Source organism: Eucalyptus grandis, chromosome 8 (genome assembly GCF_016545825.1).
Source record: "Eucalyptus grandis isolate ANBG69807.140 chromosome 8, ASM1654582v1, whole genome shotgun sequence".
Classification (NCBI taxonomy): domain Eukaryota; kingdom Viridiplantae; phylum Streptophyta; class Magnoliopsida; order Myrtales; family Myrtaceae; genus Eucalyptus; species Eucalyptus grandis.
The window spans coordinates 4,681,454-4,698,573 of NC_052619.1; the positions used below are offsets into that span (position 1 = coordinate 4,681,454).

At 42.2% G+C, this 17,120-nt stretch overlaps 1 protein-coding gene across 1 annotated transcript; it reads right to left on the bottom strand.

Moving 5' to 3' along the window:
- Nucleotides 1-15,169: 15,169 nt before the first annotated feature.
- Nucleotides 15,170-16,803, bottom strand: LOC104428678 (phloretin 4'-O-glucosyltransferase). The gene has a single exon (XM_010041638.3). The coding sequence runs from the start codon at nucleotides 16,769-16,771 to the stop codon at nucleotides 15,401-15,403; it is 1,371 nt and encodes a 456-aa protein (XP_010039940.2). The 5' UTR covers nucleotides 16,772-16,803; the 3' UTR covers nucleotides 15,170-15,400.
- Nucleotides 16,804-17,120: the final 317 nt, after the last annotated feature.

The following is a 17,120-nucleotide window of genomic DNA, read 5'->3' on the forward strand; positions in this document are numbered from 1 at the left end:
TCTAAGCGATGAATTGGCCATTGTTTTACCATTGCTACTGAGAGAATTATTCGGATTGTAGCATGCTTTACTACAGGACTGTAGGTTTTCGTGAAATCAAGACCTTCTTCTTGATGAAAACCTTTGGCTACAAGTCGAGCTTTCGGTCTATCTAAACCGCCATCGGGGGTGCAAGTTTAGTTTTAAACACCCATTTGCAGCCAATAACATTCATTTGATCATTTCTAGGAACTAATTCCCAGGTTTTGTTATGATACAAAGCATCCATTTCTTCATGCATTGCTTGACACCATCCCGTGTGTGCTAATGCAGATTTTCTGACTTTGGTTCAATTGGAACCCGATATTCAACTGCAGGACGGGCGTATTTGGGATTTGCTTTAATAATCCCAGATCTTAGTCTAGTCTGCATAGGATGAGTAGATAATGTACCTTGTGTGACTTCGATATAGTACTAATTTGTGGTTGTTCGTGGTGGCGGGGAGATGTCAAGTCGATATCCGATTGATAGACACTTGTTGATCAATATTTGGAGATATCTCGAGGTGTTTCAACATTATTGAATGTATTATCGGGAGTGATACGAAGCTCATCATCAGGTACTATGCTCATTTGTGGCATAGCTGTATGATTTACAGCACTATTCTCTCTGTTCTGTATTTCTGGAGGAATCTGACTTATTCTAGTACTCTGTAAAGATTCACTTGATTTCTTGGCTTGTGGCTGAATCTGATTGGTAGTATTGGATGTAGTAGATGCTGAACTTCTTATCCAATGCTTGTACAATTCAGATCCTTGTTGAAACTCGAAGTAGTTTTTCGAGTAAAGGGAAATTCTTTTCATCAAAGACTACATGTCTACTAATGTAGACACGACCGTTAGTAGGCAAAAGACACCTGTAGCCTTTATGTTTCTCGCTGTATCCAAGAAATATACACATGATAGACCTTGGATCAAATTTATGCTTTGTATAGGATCTGAGGCAAGGATAACAAGCTGACCTAAACACTCGTAGGTGAGCATAGTTTGGTCTCTGTTTGTACAGCTTATAGTGAGGTGAGTTCATACTCAGTTTTGTTGTGGGGAGCAAATTGATCACATAGACTGCTGTCATGAAGGCATCTACCCAGTATTTTAATGGTACTCTTGCATGATATAGCATTGCTAGGCCCAATTCAACCACATGTCGATGCTTCCTCTCGGAGACTCCATTTTGCTCCGGTGTATAAGGACAAGAAATGTTATGCTTAATCCCACACTGTTGTAGATGATTCTGAAATTTGATGTTTGTGAATTCTCCTCCTCCATCACTTTGAAACACTTTGATCTTGTGATCGAGTTGATTCTCTACTAGTCTTTGAAACAAAACAAACACATCATATACTTCGACTTCTGTCTCATTGGATATATCTAGCTATATCGAGAGAAATCATCCACAAATATGACATAGTAATGAAACTTCGACAGATGAAATTGGTGATGGTCCCCATACATCACAATGTATCTTTTCTAGAGGAACATTAGAGATATGTTCGAGATAGGAAAGGGCAAAGCTGAGCTCTTAGCGGTTTGACAGCTGCTACACATACTTGGAGCATTCGACTTATATTGAATTAGATGTTGACTCGCAGAATTTTTACAGTTTTAAGTTGGCATGAGCAAGTCTTTGATGCCGGACATCTTCTCCTACTTCATGTTGAGCTGTGTGAAGAAAGCTTCTGTTCCTCTAGATTCCACTTGATGACCCCTTGATTTTCCTTCCTAGCTTCTTTGTTGTATGCTTGTAATTGTCCTTCATGTATACCCCATGTTTGTCAAATATAAAAGAACAGGGATAGTCATCTGTTAGTTTCGATACAGACAGAAGATTCTTCTTGATTCTTTGGAACTATTAAAATATCATTCAAAGTGGTAATATACTAGTTGCGGTATTTAAGGTTCCATTACCAATACATGAAATCGACAAATAGGACCCATCTCCTATCATAACAAAGTATCTTTACCACTATATGCAGCATAGTTTTGAATCATACCAGGTTCTGCTGTAATGTGAAATTTGTAGCCCCGTGTGTCTAGATACCATTCAGAGCCATATGGTTCTTCAATATGCATAGCTGCTAGGGCAGTTGGTATTTCATCTGCCTGATATGAATTATCAAAGCGATACCAACATCTAAGTGCTGTATGACCTGACCTCTTACAGATTTGACATTCCAGAGGACCATTATACATTGGCTTTGTATCCTGTACGAGTTTATCACCATTTGACCCTTGAGATGGATAGGATCTAACTCCTTGATATCTCTGAGAAGAGTTTGTGTATGGTCTAAACCCTTGTCCATGGTTAGACCAATTACCCTTATTGTCCTGATATTGCTTTGTCAAGTTCGAGTATACATTGATTCCTTCTGTTACGGTGAAATTATTTCCACGACCTCTTCTATTAATGAATTGTCCTCTGCCAGAGTTGTATCCCCTTTGTATACTTCCTCCTTGACTACTAGAATTAAACCTTTGCAGACCTGTTTCAGACTTCCTTTGTCCATAATATGCCAGGTTAGTATTGTACTGGTTCATAGAATATGTTTGCAATCTAGTTTCAAATCTCTCGAGTTGGGAGATAACCTCATCATACTCTGGCTGGGGTTTGAGACAGTACATAGTTGTTCTAAAGGTTTCATATTCAGAACCTAACCCTTCAAGTATGCCAAACATTCTGGTTATATCATCAACAGGCTTTCCAATTGCATTCAACTGATCACAGATAGTTTTAAATTCTCGAAGATATTCACATAATGGTCTATCTCTCTTTCTACAAGCCCGTAACTTTCCTCTTAACTCAAATTCTTTTGCTACGAGACTTACGAGTAAACCGGTTTATAAGAGTCTGCCATACCTCGAATGAAGTTTCTAAGCCAATTATCAAGCTTAAAATATTCTACGATCTTGCACCGCTTATCCATGATGAGATTAGTTGATCGGTTTTTGTCCAATCCAGGTGATCGGGATTCATCACTTCCCATTCTCAGTTTGCATCATTTGAGCAGGTGGTAATGTTTCACCATTAATAAAGCTAATCAAATCTTGACTTTTCATAAATCTGCTAAATTGCGCTTGCCACAGCAGAAAATTCTCTTCATTCAACTTGATTGTCACAAAGTTTGCTATATTCACATGGATAGGAAAAGGATACTTCTGCACTCTCGTTGCCATACTATTTCTTTTTAGGAAACTTTGAAGATGTGAGGAACAATCAAGTAAACTTCGAAAATCAGCTTACTCAGAAATCAACAAGATCTTCGTGATGTCTTGCTCAGGAGATCTTTCACACAGACTTTCAGTAACACATATTAGACCTAGAACTTACAGGAAACCGGCTCTGATACCATGAGAAGAAACAGAATCAAGATAAGAACCTGTATTCAAGAGATATCTGTATCCTGTAAATGCTTGAACAATCAGCTGCAGTACATCAATTGAATATTTCCTTCAACCTCTCTTCTCATTCAATCTTACAAGGTTCTGGTATATGAAGATGAACAAAGATACAGAGAGAACTACGAGAAGAACAAAAGGTATTTCAAAGAACAGAGTGATTCAAGTATTCAGCTGAATGAATCATGCTTCTACAACAGTTTTCTTCAATTCCTTTTATACAGAAGAGCAAACCAGAACTAACAACTTTAGTAACAGAATGATTAAACGTGACACACGTGCAGCTCCATTTGATCAGCTTGTATATTCAGATTCTTCACAAGGATTGCCAACTCAGCTTTTCTACGGATCACCAGGTCAGCTTCTGTTTCTTTAATTTCTTTATAGTTGGCCAGCTCATCTTTTATCCAAGTTTGCTCTACTCCTCTTTGCTTCTATCAGCTTCTGTTCTACTCTTCTTTGTTCTGTATCTTTAACAATAAGAGTTGGAATAGCTGGTCACCCTGTGGTCGCCTATACTTGCCGTTAAATGAAACTGGCGACTGCTTTGCAAAGCTCATCACTGAGCATTTTGGAGACTGACTCTAGCCGCCATCCTCAAAGAGATCCATTGGGAATGACTGTCCCGCCCGTAATAGCTATTTCAAAGTTCGGTTCCCATTTACTTGTATTTGTAGGTTATGTTCTAGCGAATCCTAAAACGTTATGTTGTGAATGTTACGAGACGTCCTTTATGTGTCAATTTGATGTGATCAGTTCCTAAGTGGATAGCAACCAACTTATCAGAGTTAATTTCTAGTTTTTTAAACCGAACCGGTCGATTTAGGGAAACAGCCTACTCTATTTTTTTCTTATCTGTTTCATTTTTCTATCCCCTATGTCAACCCATTATACTCAACTCAGCAGACCAACAAAGATTGTTTTATATTCTCCAGAGTGCCCACATATTTCATGTCTTGATGACTATGAACAGTTGATTGCATGATGAGAATTTCAAGTGAGAAAAATAAGTTTCAAGCTCAAGTGATACAAGCATAATCACAGGGATGCTATCAGTCCATCTCCTGAGAAAGTATTTAGTGGTTGCATAGTACTATGTCATAGGCTGACGTGGTCCGCAAATAAAATAAAAATAAAAAATCTGCCATCCTTTTTTCAATCTCTCTTGTTCCTCCTCCATCCACAGTCGCCAGCACTGAGTCCAAGCCGACCCCTGCTGCCCCTCCATGGCTGAGCCACTCCCTTCCTCGCCGCGGCAGCTCGCGGTCGTTGCCATCCATTGCGGAGCCCTTCGTTACGGCTCGTCCATTTGCTTCACTGGAATAGGGAAAAAAATAAATGAAAGATACTGGCACCTCACAGAAACTTGAATGCTAACATAGAAGTAGAACCCCATCAACAATTGGCTGTCTTCCCTGATGTGGCGACGGACGAAGGGGGTGGCTCGGCAATGGACCATGGCTCCAGATCTAGCAACGGACAAGCCTGGCCTTGAACGACGATGAAGGGGGTGGCTCGGGCATGGGCAATGGCTCCGAATCTGGCGAAGGACGAGCATGGCCGCGAGCTATGATGAAGGGAGTGGCTTTGTTTGTGAGCCGCGACAGCGACAGAGGGTTGGCTTGGCCATGGACCTGCCAATCTGCCGACGGACTAGCCTGACCATGAGCGACAACGAAGTGGTGGCTCTGCCATGGACGGTCAACGAAGAGAGAGAACAAAGAGAGGCTACTCAAGTAGATATTTTTTCTTTTTATTTGCATGCCATTTCATGGAAACGTGTCAATTTATAGTTGGATTTTGGTACGTGAATGCTTGCCACGTCAACGTATGACGTGGTACTATGTAATCACTGAATACTTTCCATAATCTCCTAGACAACGAACTGGTCGCTATACCATGGACGGGCAATGGAGAGAGAGAAAAAAGAGAGGCTACTCAAGTAGATGCTTGCCATTTCATGGAAACATGTCAATTTATGAATGGATTTTGATATGTGAATGCTTGACATGCCAACTTATGACATGATATTATATAACCACTGAATACTTTCTTCCCGGCAGGTGTCTTCTAGTTGATCTTTCAAACTCTATTTAACACACAAAAAGTATATCATAATCATAATTCTTAAAATTGTTGGTTATTCAGCAATTTTTTACCTTGCAACCTCGTGATCTACCCAAGTACAACAACTAGTTGAAGGCCAGCTCCAAAATTTTTACCCCAAAACCAAACCAGTCCCCATGAAACTTGCTTGGAACCGGTCAGGTAAGACCGGTTCGATTCAGTTTCTAGATTAAAACAGACCCAATTGCCAATGTTTACTGTCAACACAATTGGCCACCGACTTTCAAAATTGACATTCTTCTTACATTCAAATTAACAGGCATATGAAAAATTCTAACCTTCACAATAATATGTATCAAGTTGAAGGAACACGATAACATTATTCAAGGTCCAATAAGGTTGGGAGATAACACAGAAACATAGACCATCCCTCAATTGAGGATTTGAAGATATTATTCTGGTCCATTAAGAACTAGGTTTTAAAACAGCCCAAAGCCCAATTATGTTTCAAACTCAACGTTAGAGAAATTCAAGCATCAGGAGCCATGTCGGACCCTGAGAATTTCGCTAATAGTGAGTTCGAGACTTCATGGAGGTTTCTTTAGTATCGTAAGTCCTAAAGCTTCAACTAGTCCTGTTCCCGCACTTATCCCATAAAGTTGGAGTTGATCAACATTGTCAGTCTCAGATTTGAAGCCATTGCTCTTTGGGCTCTTTAGCATCACATGTCATCATTATTTGCTCAAACTCCATGGTGTCTTCTGCAACAGACATTTAATTTTGACGAAGATTGTGGATTTTCAAGAATTTGTCTTGGCGATTTTGCTCAAGCAAGAACTTTCACGTCAACTCTCTTGTCGCATCTTGCCCCAAGTTCTCATCTTGCTTCCTCCTTCTCATCAAAGTCTTCGCTTCAAGTTCTCCCACCACATCGATGCGTACTTCTTCAACTTGGCAGCAACTAATCTGACTCTCCTATCATTATGCACTTCTTCCAGCTCGAAAACAAGTTTAGCTGCGTGGAGCCAATCAATGAACTCATCAGGTTGGATTCACCCTTCAAAATCAGGAATAATCTCCACGTCAACACCAAGATCTCGATCGGAATGAGTTCTTCTATTTTTGCAGCATTGTCATACATTGGTAGATGAAGATTCTCCATCTCCATTAAGGAATTGGTCTTCCCATCTTCTTCGGAAGATCGCTTGCTAGAGTTATTTGAAGAATCTATGTCACAATCTCCATTAGAACTGTTAAAAATATGTCTCGAGTGTGAACTCGTTAAATGAAACCGGACTGACCAGAACATGTGAACTCGACCATGTGGGAGTCACAGCAACGCATGTGAATTGATCAGCCGAAATTGTCAGAAGAAGATTGCATGCGGATTTCATCTATGAGCCACAAGTGTGAAGAGGCTAATTATGTGTGGCTTCCTTTGTTGTCTTCTACTCATCTCTGCAAGTTGGACTTTTGAATTGGGAAATACATGGAGGAAAGTGGACGGTGGCCCACCTGCATGCAAGGATGGGTGTTCCCTTTCTTGTCTTCTGCCAAAGCCATCGTTGTTGACTTTGAGAGAGAAAGAAAAAGAAGAGGAAAGATGGTCCTACATTTATTCATGCACATGCATGCATGCCCATAAATTATGGTGGGCTTCATTTGTCTTTTTCTTTCATCTGAAGAAGACTTTCAGCATTTTGCAATAAATGATGAAGACTCTCTTTTGTATTATAAAATAGAGAGACGTCCAACGGAGAAGATGTGCCAAGTTTCGGTGGCCGAGAGAAAGAGCTCTAAGACCTTAGAAGAGTGCAAAGAGTTCTCTTAGGCGAGGGATTTTCTTGTTGTAAATTCACTGAGAGTATATGTGGGTGCTCAAGTGATTGTAATCTCTGGTGTATCACTTATTTTTATAGTAGAATTTCGTATTGCTCTTCCCATCCCATGGATGTAGGTTCCGATATTCGGACCGAATCACGTAAATCTAATGTCCGATTCCCTTTCCTTCATTCCGACTATTTTATCCGATTTACTAGTCCATATTCCACGACAAGAACATTGGTTATCTTCATGGGCAGGGGCACCATTCTCTTTGACGTCCATTAGCATGCCGCATCCCTTCTTGGAGTAGTTGAATCCGACATGCATTGCCTCCATCTCGACGTTTGCATAAATCCCTAATCGCTCGGCATTATTTCTTTGATCCTGAGGTATTTGAACCTTTGCTCGGATTCCAAATGAAGCCAAGATGTGTTGAACAAATTTTCAATCTTGGCAATGTCGATAATCTCACTACTAATGAATAGACTAATCAAACGGGTGGATCAGATTGGCTTTGGGTCGGAACATAAATTATTCAACCCAAATAGACCCATTTAACCTGTTTTGACACATTTTCCCGCAATGCAAATCTAGTGACCAATACTCAAACTGACTTATATGTAATCCCTACTCGACTCGACTCATATTGTTAAAAGACTCTCATATTTGACTCAATTTACCAAAGCTCATTCCCAAACTGAGCACTCATCTTCATTGGCAAAAGAATGCTTCAAGTGCTATAACTTTGCCCAAATGGACACTTAAGTGCCATAACTTACAAAAGGTACACTTAAGTGCCACATTCGAAGAAAAACGGATTACTTGAGTGCCACTCCGGCCAAAGTTCAGCCAAAACGTCGATGTAACATTTTTCCGGTGAAGTGCGTCCAAAACGACGCCGTTTTGCACACTAACGTGGCCAAATAATGCAAAAACGGCATCGTTTTGGGCTAACATGGTAAAAAAATTAATTAAATTAATAAAATAAAAATTTGTTAAAATATTATAAAATAATAATTTTAAAATTAAATTTAGTTAAAATATTTTAAAAAAAAGGAATGGGGGGGGGGTTCGGCCCTCGGCCGCCATCGCCGCCACCACCGCCGGGAAGGGCCGGTGGCGCGGGGGAGGGTCGACGGGGTCGCCAAGCCTTGGCCGAGGGCCGGCGACCCCGCCAACCGACGGTGAGGGCTCACAAGCCCTCGCCCCCGGCATCGAGGCGAGGGTCGCAGTCCTCACCCAGATCCGGCGAGGGTCGGCGGCTCTTGGCCCGGCCGGGTGAGGGCCACTGACCCTCGCTGGATGCAGGTGAGGGCCGCGAGCCCCCCATATCCAGCGGCGAGGGCTCGCAACCCTCACCTAGATCCAGCTGCGACCCTCGCCCCAGATCGGGGCAAGGGCTCGCGAGCCCTCACTGCCGGTCGACTGGGGTCGCCGGCCCCTAGCCAAGGCCCGGCGACCCCGACCGACCCTCCCCCTACCGTTGCCCGGCCCTTCCCGGCGGCGGCGGTGAGGGCTAATCCTCGGCCCGCCTCCCCCGTTCCCTTCTTTTTAAATTTTTTAATTATCTTTTAATATTTTAACTAAATTTAATTTAATTATTTTTTATTATTTTTTTACCACGTCGGCCCAAAACAACGCCATTTTTGCATTATTTGGCCACATTAGCATGCAAAACGGCGTCGTTGGGCTCGGTTTACCGGAGACGTTTTGGCCGGATTTTGGTCGGATTGGCACTCAAGTGATCCATTTTACTCCGATTTTGACACTTAAGTGTCCCTTTGGGCAAAGTTAAGGCACTCCAGGGGTCCGCACGTCCATCTTCATTCTCTCTTACCTCCGTTCGATCTTGCACTCTTGCACTCGACGCTCTTGCCTTGGGTATGAATTTTCCTAGATTTAGCTAAATATATATCTTTTTTTTAATAGCAATATCTATCTAATCATATATGAATTAGGTATAAATCACTAGATATGTATTATAGAGAAATATGTTTAAAAATGTTAATTTAATCAATATGGGTCGACTCAACTTAAACTCGACTCAATCCACCCGTTCGATGAATTTATTGAATTGTGTGTTATAATAAAAGACCTAAAGGAAGGGAGAATTAATTTAAAAAAAAAAAGTCTTAAACCTATTGCAATTGTACCAATTCAGTTCTAAACTTTTTTTTGACTAATTTAGTCCTAAACTTTTTACAATTGTACCAGTTTAGTTCATCTGGTCAAAATTGGCCGGCCAACCGACGTGGACAGCCAAAGTTAACATGGCAATTTTTAATTTTTTTAATTCTTTTTCAAATTTTTAAATATTTTTTTAATTTTTAATTCTTTTTTCTTTTTTTTTTTCTTTTTCACCTTCTCCTTCCTCTAGCCAGTGCTGGCCAGCCAGAGTCAAGGGGTGGCGAGGCCGACCTCATCGGCCAATGATGAGGCCGACCTTGCCGTCGCTGGGCGAGGCCGTCGCTAGATCTAGCGAGGCTCGGCCTCGCCCAACCATGGCAAGGTCGAGCCTCACCACCCCTAGGCGAGGAGCCTCGTCGACCGTCGGTGAGGTTGACCCTCGCCTTGGCTAGGTGAGGCCCCGCCAGACTTGGCGAGGCTCGGCCTTGCTTAGCCAAGGCGACGGTTGACCTTGCCAGTGGCCAGCAAGGCTACTATCGCTAGATCTAGCTGCTATCACTAGATCTGGTGAGGCTCGGCCCTACCTAGCCATGGCGAGGGTCGACCTCACTAGTGTCGGTGAGCTCGGGTCTCGCCATGGCTGGGCAAGGCCAAGCCTCGCTGACTCTCGCCTCTAGCTAGCGTCGGCCAAAGGAAGGAGAAGGTGAAAAAAAAAATGCAAAAATCGAAAAAATTTAAAAATTTAAAAATTACCATGTCAACTTTCATTAGACAGCTGGTATCCACGTCAGCGCTGGCTGACTAATTTTGGCTGAATGGACTAAAGTGACACAATTTTAAAAGGTTTAAGACTAAATTAGCCAAAAAAAAAAGTTTATGACTTGTTGACACCTAAATTTTGGCGACCCATTTAGACATTTATCGTATTAAAAAATTAGGGGTTAATTTTATCCATGAAAAAATAAAATCACATGGCATATAGTTTAGGAAACATTTTTGTTTATTTTATTGGACCGACGGCGAGTGCAAAATTTTTCACATATTCCGTAAGGATTTTCATATATTTAGGCAATATACACCGGTGATGTATTTTAGATGGAAAGGAAATTCTCGAATGAAATATTGGAAAAAAAACACAAAAAAATATTGCACGTGGTGGGATGATATATTCAATAGTATTTTGCACGAGCAAAGTTGGCAATGAAATATACCACAGAGATACAATTTTTCGGTGTATAAAAGGAGTCGCGTACGGTGGGGAGCAAAGGAGGCCACACAATCGATACAAAATGGCCACATTGAGGGGAGCGCAATAGAGAGAACAGGGAAGAAAAAGGTTGCTCGACCTTGAAGCCGACGCCCGCAGCCCACCATCCTCAGCCGTTGTTCCTCCATTGATCGCTACTGCTTCACGTCCAAACCGGCACCTGCACGCAGCCCGATGCCACGAGCAGCCACGACGCTACTGCCAATCTTTGACCGAGTACACCAGGAGTCCCTTCGGCGTTCCTGTTCTTGAATCCAGTGCAGACTCGACGAATTCCAGTCACTACGCCTTTGGTCAAGTTCGCCTTTGTTTTGCAGGTCTTCTTCGTGAACCCAACAGATTCGCCTACAAGACAAACTCGAAGAGAGGGAACGCGTGCCTCCACTTCTCTGCAGCACCCATGCATAAATCCATGCATGAAGAGAGAAGAAAAATCAGGGCATAGATGTGATAAGATTGATAATATTATTTAATATTATCGGTGTAAGTGGGTGTTCAAAGCCAAATTGGATGCAGAAGGAAACCTTGATAAACTGAAAGCACGATAATATCTGACAAGATGTTCCCAGTAAAAGAAGGCTGGTCAACTTTGAGGGGGAATTGATTGTGTTTCACAAAAATTGAACACGTTGCAGTAGCTCCTCGCGTCATCGCACTTCCAGCAAGCTTGTCTCTTTATTGTCGTGATCGACTTTTCCATGGCAGGTGTTCAGCAAGGTTCCCGCCACGACTAGTCGTGCCTCATCAAGTAGCTGCAGGATTTCTCGAGGGACGCCAATAACCCCAGTCGAGAATTCCATCCTCTGGTCACGCGTTCAAGTTCCAATCGACGCGGATCTCGGAGCCTTACTAAGCGAAAACGATTACACAGTATCCAACTCTCGGCTTTGCCTCGCATCGTCACGCAAAGATTCCTCGACGTCGGCTACACCACCACTTTCGCTGAGCACCGCACCGCAAGCTAAGGCGACGATCTACTGATCTAAATCAAACTCCATCGTGATTCACGAGCCACCGTTCGAAGTCCAAATTGGAAGTCGGTATTGGGAATAGGTAAAAAAATTTCTATTTTAATTTCCAAAAAATTCGTCGACCCGGTGTCCGTAATCTCGATTAGCCTTTTAAATTGGGAAATTTTCCTAATTTCGCAACGTACATGTGATTGACGGTCCGATTTCACGCTCGAAATATGACTCACAATCGTACGGAAAAATTACCAATCCGATCTCACGCTCGAGATACGATTCGTCAATTTATTTCTCAAAATTAAATGGACATGGATGATATCTTGCTTGATTTGTTGCCGGGATGTTCTTGATGCCTTTATTTGATTGCTCCCGTAAAAGAAAACCCCAAAAAATATAGATATTTAGGTTAAATGCATGTTAGGATATTACTTGTTTTTAGGGTTATTTTGCATGTTTAGAATAAGAAATTTATTTACTTCGAATTCCTTAAATAAGAAAAATAAAAAATAAAAATGCATTCATTTAGGATGTTAGTTTTAAATTTGAATTGCACGTTTAATTATTTGGCAATTTTTAATTTCGAATTTCATAAAAGAAAAAGAAAAAGAAAAAATTAGAATTAGGGCATTCTTTGCACACCATTGCATATTAGGATAAATTGCATGCTTATTTGGAATAAAAACCATGTGCACGTCATATAGAATTAGGTTCATACAATGCACGTCATTTAATGATTTTTGTTAGGTTCATTTAATTAGAAATTGCCAGTCATTAGATTAATTTAGATTGTATATTTAAATGTTGCATTTCTTTAATTTCGAATCTCATAGAAAATACAAAAAATTATTTAGAATAAATCCATCTCATGCTTAGGATAGACTACATGCTTAGTTATGTCATATTGCTTAGGTCATATAGCTAGGTCATGTTACCATGTCATATCATTTCATGTTAAATTAGTAACATGCATTGCATGACTCTCATTAAATAAATGAAAAAAAAAAAGAAAAAAAAAATTGTGTGTTAATTAGAAATCATATCTAGGATTGTTGATGTGAATTCTGATCTAACAATGCAGATGCTTTCATTGCTATGAGCTAAGTCCTGCAATTTATTCATTGATTTTCTTGGGTGTTAAATTGGTGGTTTGCGTACCCGTATGATCACCTCACATGTTAGGAAAATAGATTTAAAATCAATCCAAACTGCTTGCCAAACATTTTTCAAAATAAAAAGAAAGGTACCGAAAGGGCGTTAGAGAATTCTAGCGTAACCAAGTCCCCGTACCCATAGTTTCTGGTTCTCCCGTTATTTTACTTGGGTTTCTAATCGACCCACCAAAAATAGATTAGTGGCGACTCCTAATAGAAAATCAATTACATGTTAAGAACTTGATCCTAAGTCGCGAATTGGTATGGGCTTGGGAATGCCCGAGCTAAGTTTAGACTTAGCAATCCATTAGCCAAACCTTAGGTGGTTCACACCCGAAAAATTGGTCGCGACATGACTGAATTGTCACAATTACAATAAATTTAGGATTTTTTTTTGTAATTCTCCCCCTAAAGGAATCTCCAGCTAAAAACTTAGGAGTTTTTTTAGTAACCCCAAGTAAAGAAACTATGACAAACCTATAATATGATTTCACATAAACAACCGTATTATCAATTTCCTAATCGAGATAAAAAGCAATACAAATAATGTCTAGAGTAATTATATAAATCGAAAAAACAAATTGTATCCTCGCTTAACAACGACAATAGGTAATCTTCAAATCTTCAAACAAGGATTTGAAACATTTTTTTTATTGGCGACGGATCAAGTGTGCCAACTATAAAATGGGTTTGGTACAAAATATAGTAAATTTAAAGGTCTCAACTCAAAAGAAACAACTGTAAGTTCTGTAAGTTCTACGGACTCAAATGCGTATTCTGATAGAATTAAAAGCTGAAAGATGGAATTTTGCGGTTAATTAATTATTTTTTGCCCCGAGAAAAACCCAAAACCCTCCGCCTCTCCATCCTCGTACCTTCATCTTCCTCAAACCCTTCGAAATCTCTCCCAAAAAAACACCTCCGTCGTCTTCCCGCGAAAACGCTGCTCTCCGCAGAAGCCGCCATGAACGCGACCTCCACCTCCGCCAATCCCAACGCCTCCTCTCCAATCGGACGTCCCCCAACGGTCGACCTCCAGCGAGCTCTTGCCACTTTGTCCATGGCCCTTTGCTCAAGACTATAAAGGCTCCACCCATCGGGCGGGGTGCCCCCTCCCGGGGGAAGTGGGTCTGGAAGGGTTTCTATCTTAGGGAGTTCCCAAAAAAAACTCCCAAGGAACAAACCCGGGGAGGGCTATGAAGACAACCTAGGGGAATCAAAGCCTCGGGGGGTGGGCCGAGCCTCCCCCGAGCCCCAGTTTTTAGTCCTGAGCAAGACTATAAAAGGCTCACCCATTAGGCAGGGTGCCCCCCTCCGGGAGGGGAAGTGGGTCCCAAGAAGGGGTTTCTATCTCTTAGGGAGTTCCCCAAAAAAACTCCCTGGGTTGTCTTCATAGCCCTCCCCGGGCTTGTTCCTTGGGAGTTTTTTCGGGGAACTCCCTAAGATAGAAACCCCTTCCAGGGACCCACTCCCCCCGGAGGGGGGCATCTGCCTGATGGGTGGAGCCTTTTATAGTCTTGCTCAGAACTTGAAAACTTGGGCTCGGGGGGGAGGCTCGGCCCACCCCCAGGGGCTTTGATTCCCCTGGGTTGTCTTCATAGCCCTCCCCGGGCTTGTTCTTGGGAGTTTTTTTTGGGGAACTCCCTAAAATAGAAAACCCCTTCCAGGGACCCACTTCCCGGAGAGGGCACCTGCCCTGATGGGTGGAGCCTTTTATAGTCTTGCTCAGAACTACCAAAACCCTCCGCCTCTCCGTCCTCGTACCTTCATCTTCCTCAAACCCTTCGAAATCTCTCCAAAAAAAAAAACACCTCCGTCGTCTTCCCGCGAAAACGCTGCTCTCCGCAGAAGCCGCCATGAACGCGACCTCCGCCTCCGCCAATCCCAACGCCTCCTCTCCAATCGGACGTCCCCCCAACGAATTCGACCTCCAGCGAGCTCTTGCCGCTGTCCACGGCCACTGCTCCTCCTTCCTCCGCAACGTCCCTCGCCTCCCTGGCTCCCTTGTGTCCAACCCTTTATGATGAAAAAAAAAAAACTATAGTAATAATTACGGTGATTTTAGAAATCAAACTAATGCATATTTACTAGCCGAAAAAACCAAAATGCTGTCTGTACCTTGGTCGTGGGGGCCAATATCATACCAATTGTTGATTAAAAGGTTTTGCAAAATTAATGATTAAGATGATATTAATACTTTGAAAAATGACTTTATAGCATGGTCTTTATGGCATGGTGGTGGAAAAATTCAATTCCACAGGCTACCTTCGTCTTAAAAGAATAACCATTTTCGACAAGGCTTATTTAAAATTCTTTTTTTCATTTTCAGTGTACGAAATAAAAAGCCCATGCTCATACATCAATTGTATTGGCCAAATTTTCCTGAAAACCACCAAGTTTAACTTCAGGAACATATTCTCAAGCTATATTTAATTCAAACCAGTACAATTCTCAAAGATTCATGCGAATTTAAGAACGATAGGAGCATATTCTCAAGCTATATTTAATTCAAGCTAAACCCATAACATTTATCATTAATCACTCCATTACTTGCTCCTCTACTTAGGCGATTTCTTCAACAAAGGCCTTGAGATTTTTGTCCGAAGATCCCCCTTCCTTAGAAGCCTCCATGAGCAAATCCTTCCACTTCTTTGCGTTCCTTCTAATTTCATCACCTCTCTCTCCACCTCCCATGACCAATTCCAAGCACTTCTTGATTTCACCTCCCTCTACAATAATGCCTTCTTGATCAATCTCGGACACTCGAACCCCGACCTTCCACACATCCTCGACGAGTTTTGCATTTGTCATCTGGTCAATCCATTGTGGGAACGCCACCATCGGGATACCACACACGAGGCTCTCGATCGTCGAGTTCCACCCGCAGTGAGTAAGGAAACATCCTATTGAAGGATGCGACAAGACCTCGATTTGAGAGCACCATGGGACTATCACTCCTCTCTTGTCTAATTCCTCTTTGCAAATAAGTTCATCATCATCTCCATCATCTTTTCTCATCACCCACAAGAATGGGCGTCCAGTCTCTAGCAATCCGCGCGCCATTTCTCGCTTTTGCGCCTTTGATAACCTAGCTATGCTTCCAAAGGCTACATAAATTACGGACGCTTCCTCCTTTGCGTTCAACCACTTGACATAATCCTCGGAGCCCAGGAAGCGGTCACCTCTGGAAGATTGATCTGAATCTAGGAAACTAAGCGGGACAAGGGGCCCGATTCCGACCAAATTCAGTGTACCAATCACTCTTAATGCCTCGAGTTCAAGCGCATCGAAGGTGTTCACAAGTACTACTTTTGGATTTTCCCCCTCTTTTAGGTTCTCTAAAAGGCTTTGAATTTCCGGCAGAAAGAAAGCATACTTGTTTTCGACGTGGAGCAAGGAGGGGATGTTGCGGTTGGTTAGTGGTGGTACGCCGGGCAATCGGATGAGCGATGTGGTATCACATCTTTGGCTTGTAACGCTCTTAATCACATCCTCGTAGCCGTTGAAGTAATGATAGTATATGTCGAACACGGTAGCGGGTTGAATCCAAACGAGAACCGATTTGATTTGGAGGGAACGAGCAACATCGTGGACCCAAGGCACTATCGTGTGCAGCACGCATGTGAAGCTGAGGCCTTGTCCAGAACTATGCTCAATCAGGCCTCTAAGAGCTTCCGACCCCCGCCGCTTCATCTCGGCCATGTAGCGCTCGGGGTCATCCCCTGGCACATACCCATCATCATAGCCGTCGGAGAACGTGGTGAAGGTCACACCTTCGGGGCAAACCGGATCGATCATGCAGCGGTGGGCGTACACGGTGCTGAGGAAAGTAACACGACTGCCAACGCGTGCGAGGCGTTCAGCTAGCTGGAGGGCTGGGTTCATCGCACTGCGGGTCGAGAGCGCTACGAGGAGAAAGTGAGGTGGAGCCATGATTTTAGGAGCTAGCAAGGGAAGTGCAACTGACTAGACTATGGAAAATTGTTATATATAAAGACGTGCCTTGTCTTCGACATCGAATATATACATATTTTTTTCAGTCAACATTTAGTTTAAAGTTTGATATTAAATAATCTCATCTTTAACCTACTTTTCATGGACATCTTCACTTGCTTTTGTGTCATGGTATTTGAAAATTCAATCCTTCTTAATCAAACAACTTAAAAGCTTTTATGGCAGGGAACACGCGAAGTTTGTTAGACCACTCAATGTAATTCCGTAGTAGAGTTAGCCACTACTTTTCTTCTTTTCGACACTCCCGGTCTTCACCCGCAAGTCAAAT

Bases quoted from the DNA above. Each gene is read 5' to 3' on its own strand.
- LOC104428678 (XM_010041638.3), bottom strand. From the start codon at position 16,771: ATGGCTCCACCTCACTTTCTCCTCGTAGCGCTCTCGACCCGCAGTGCG.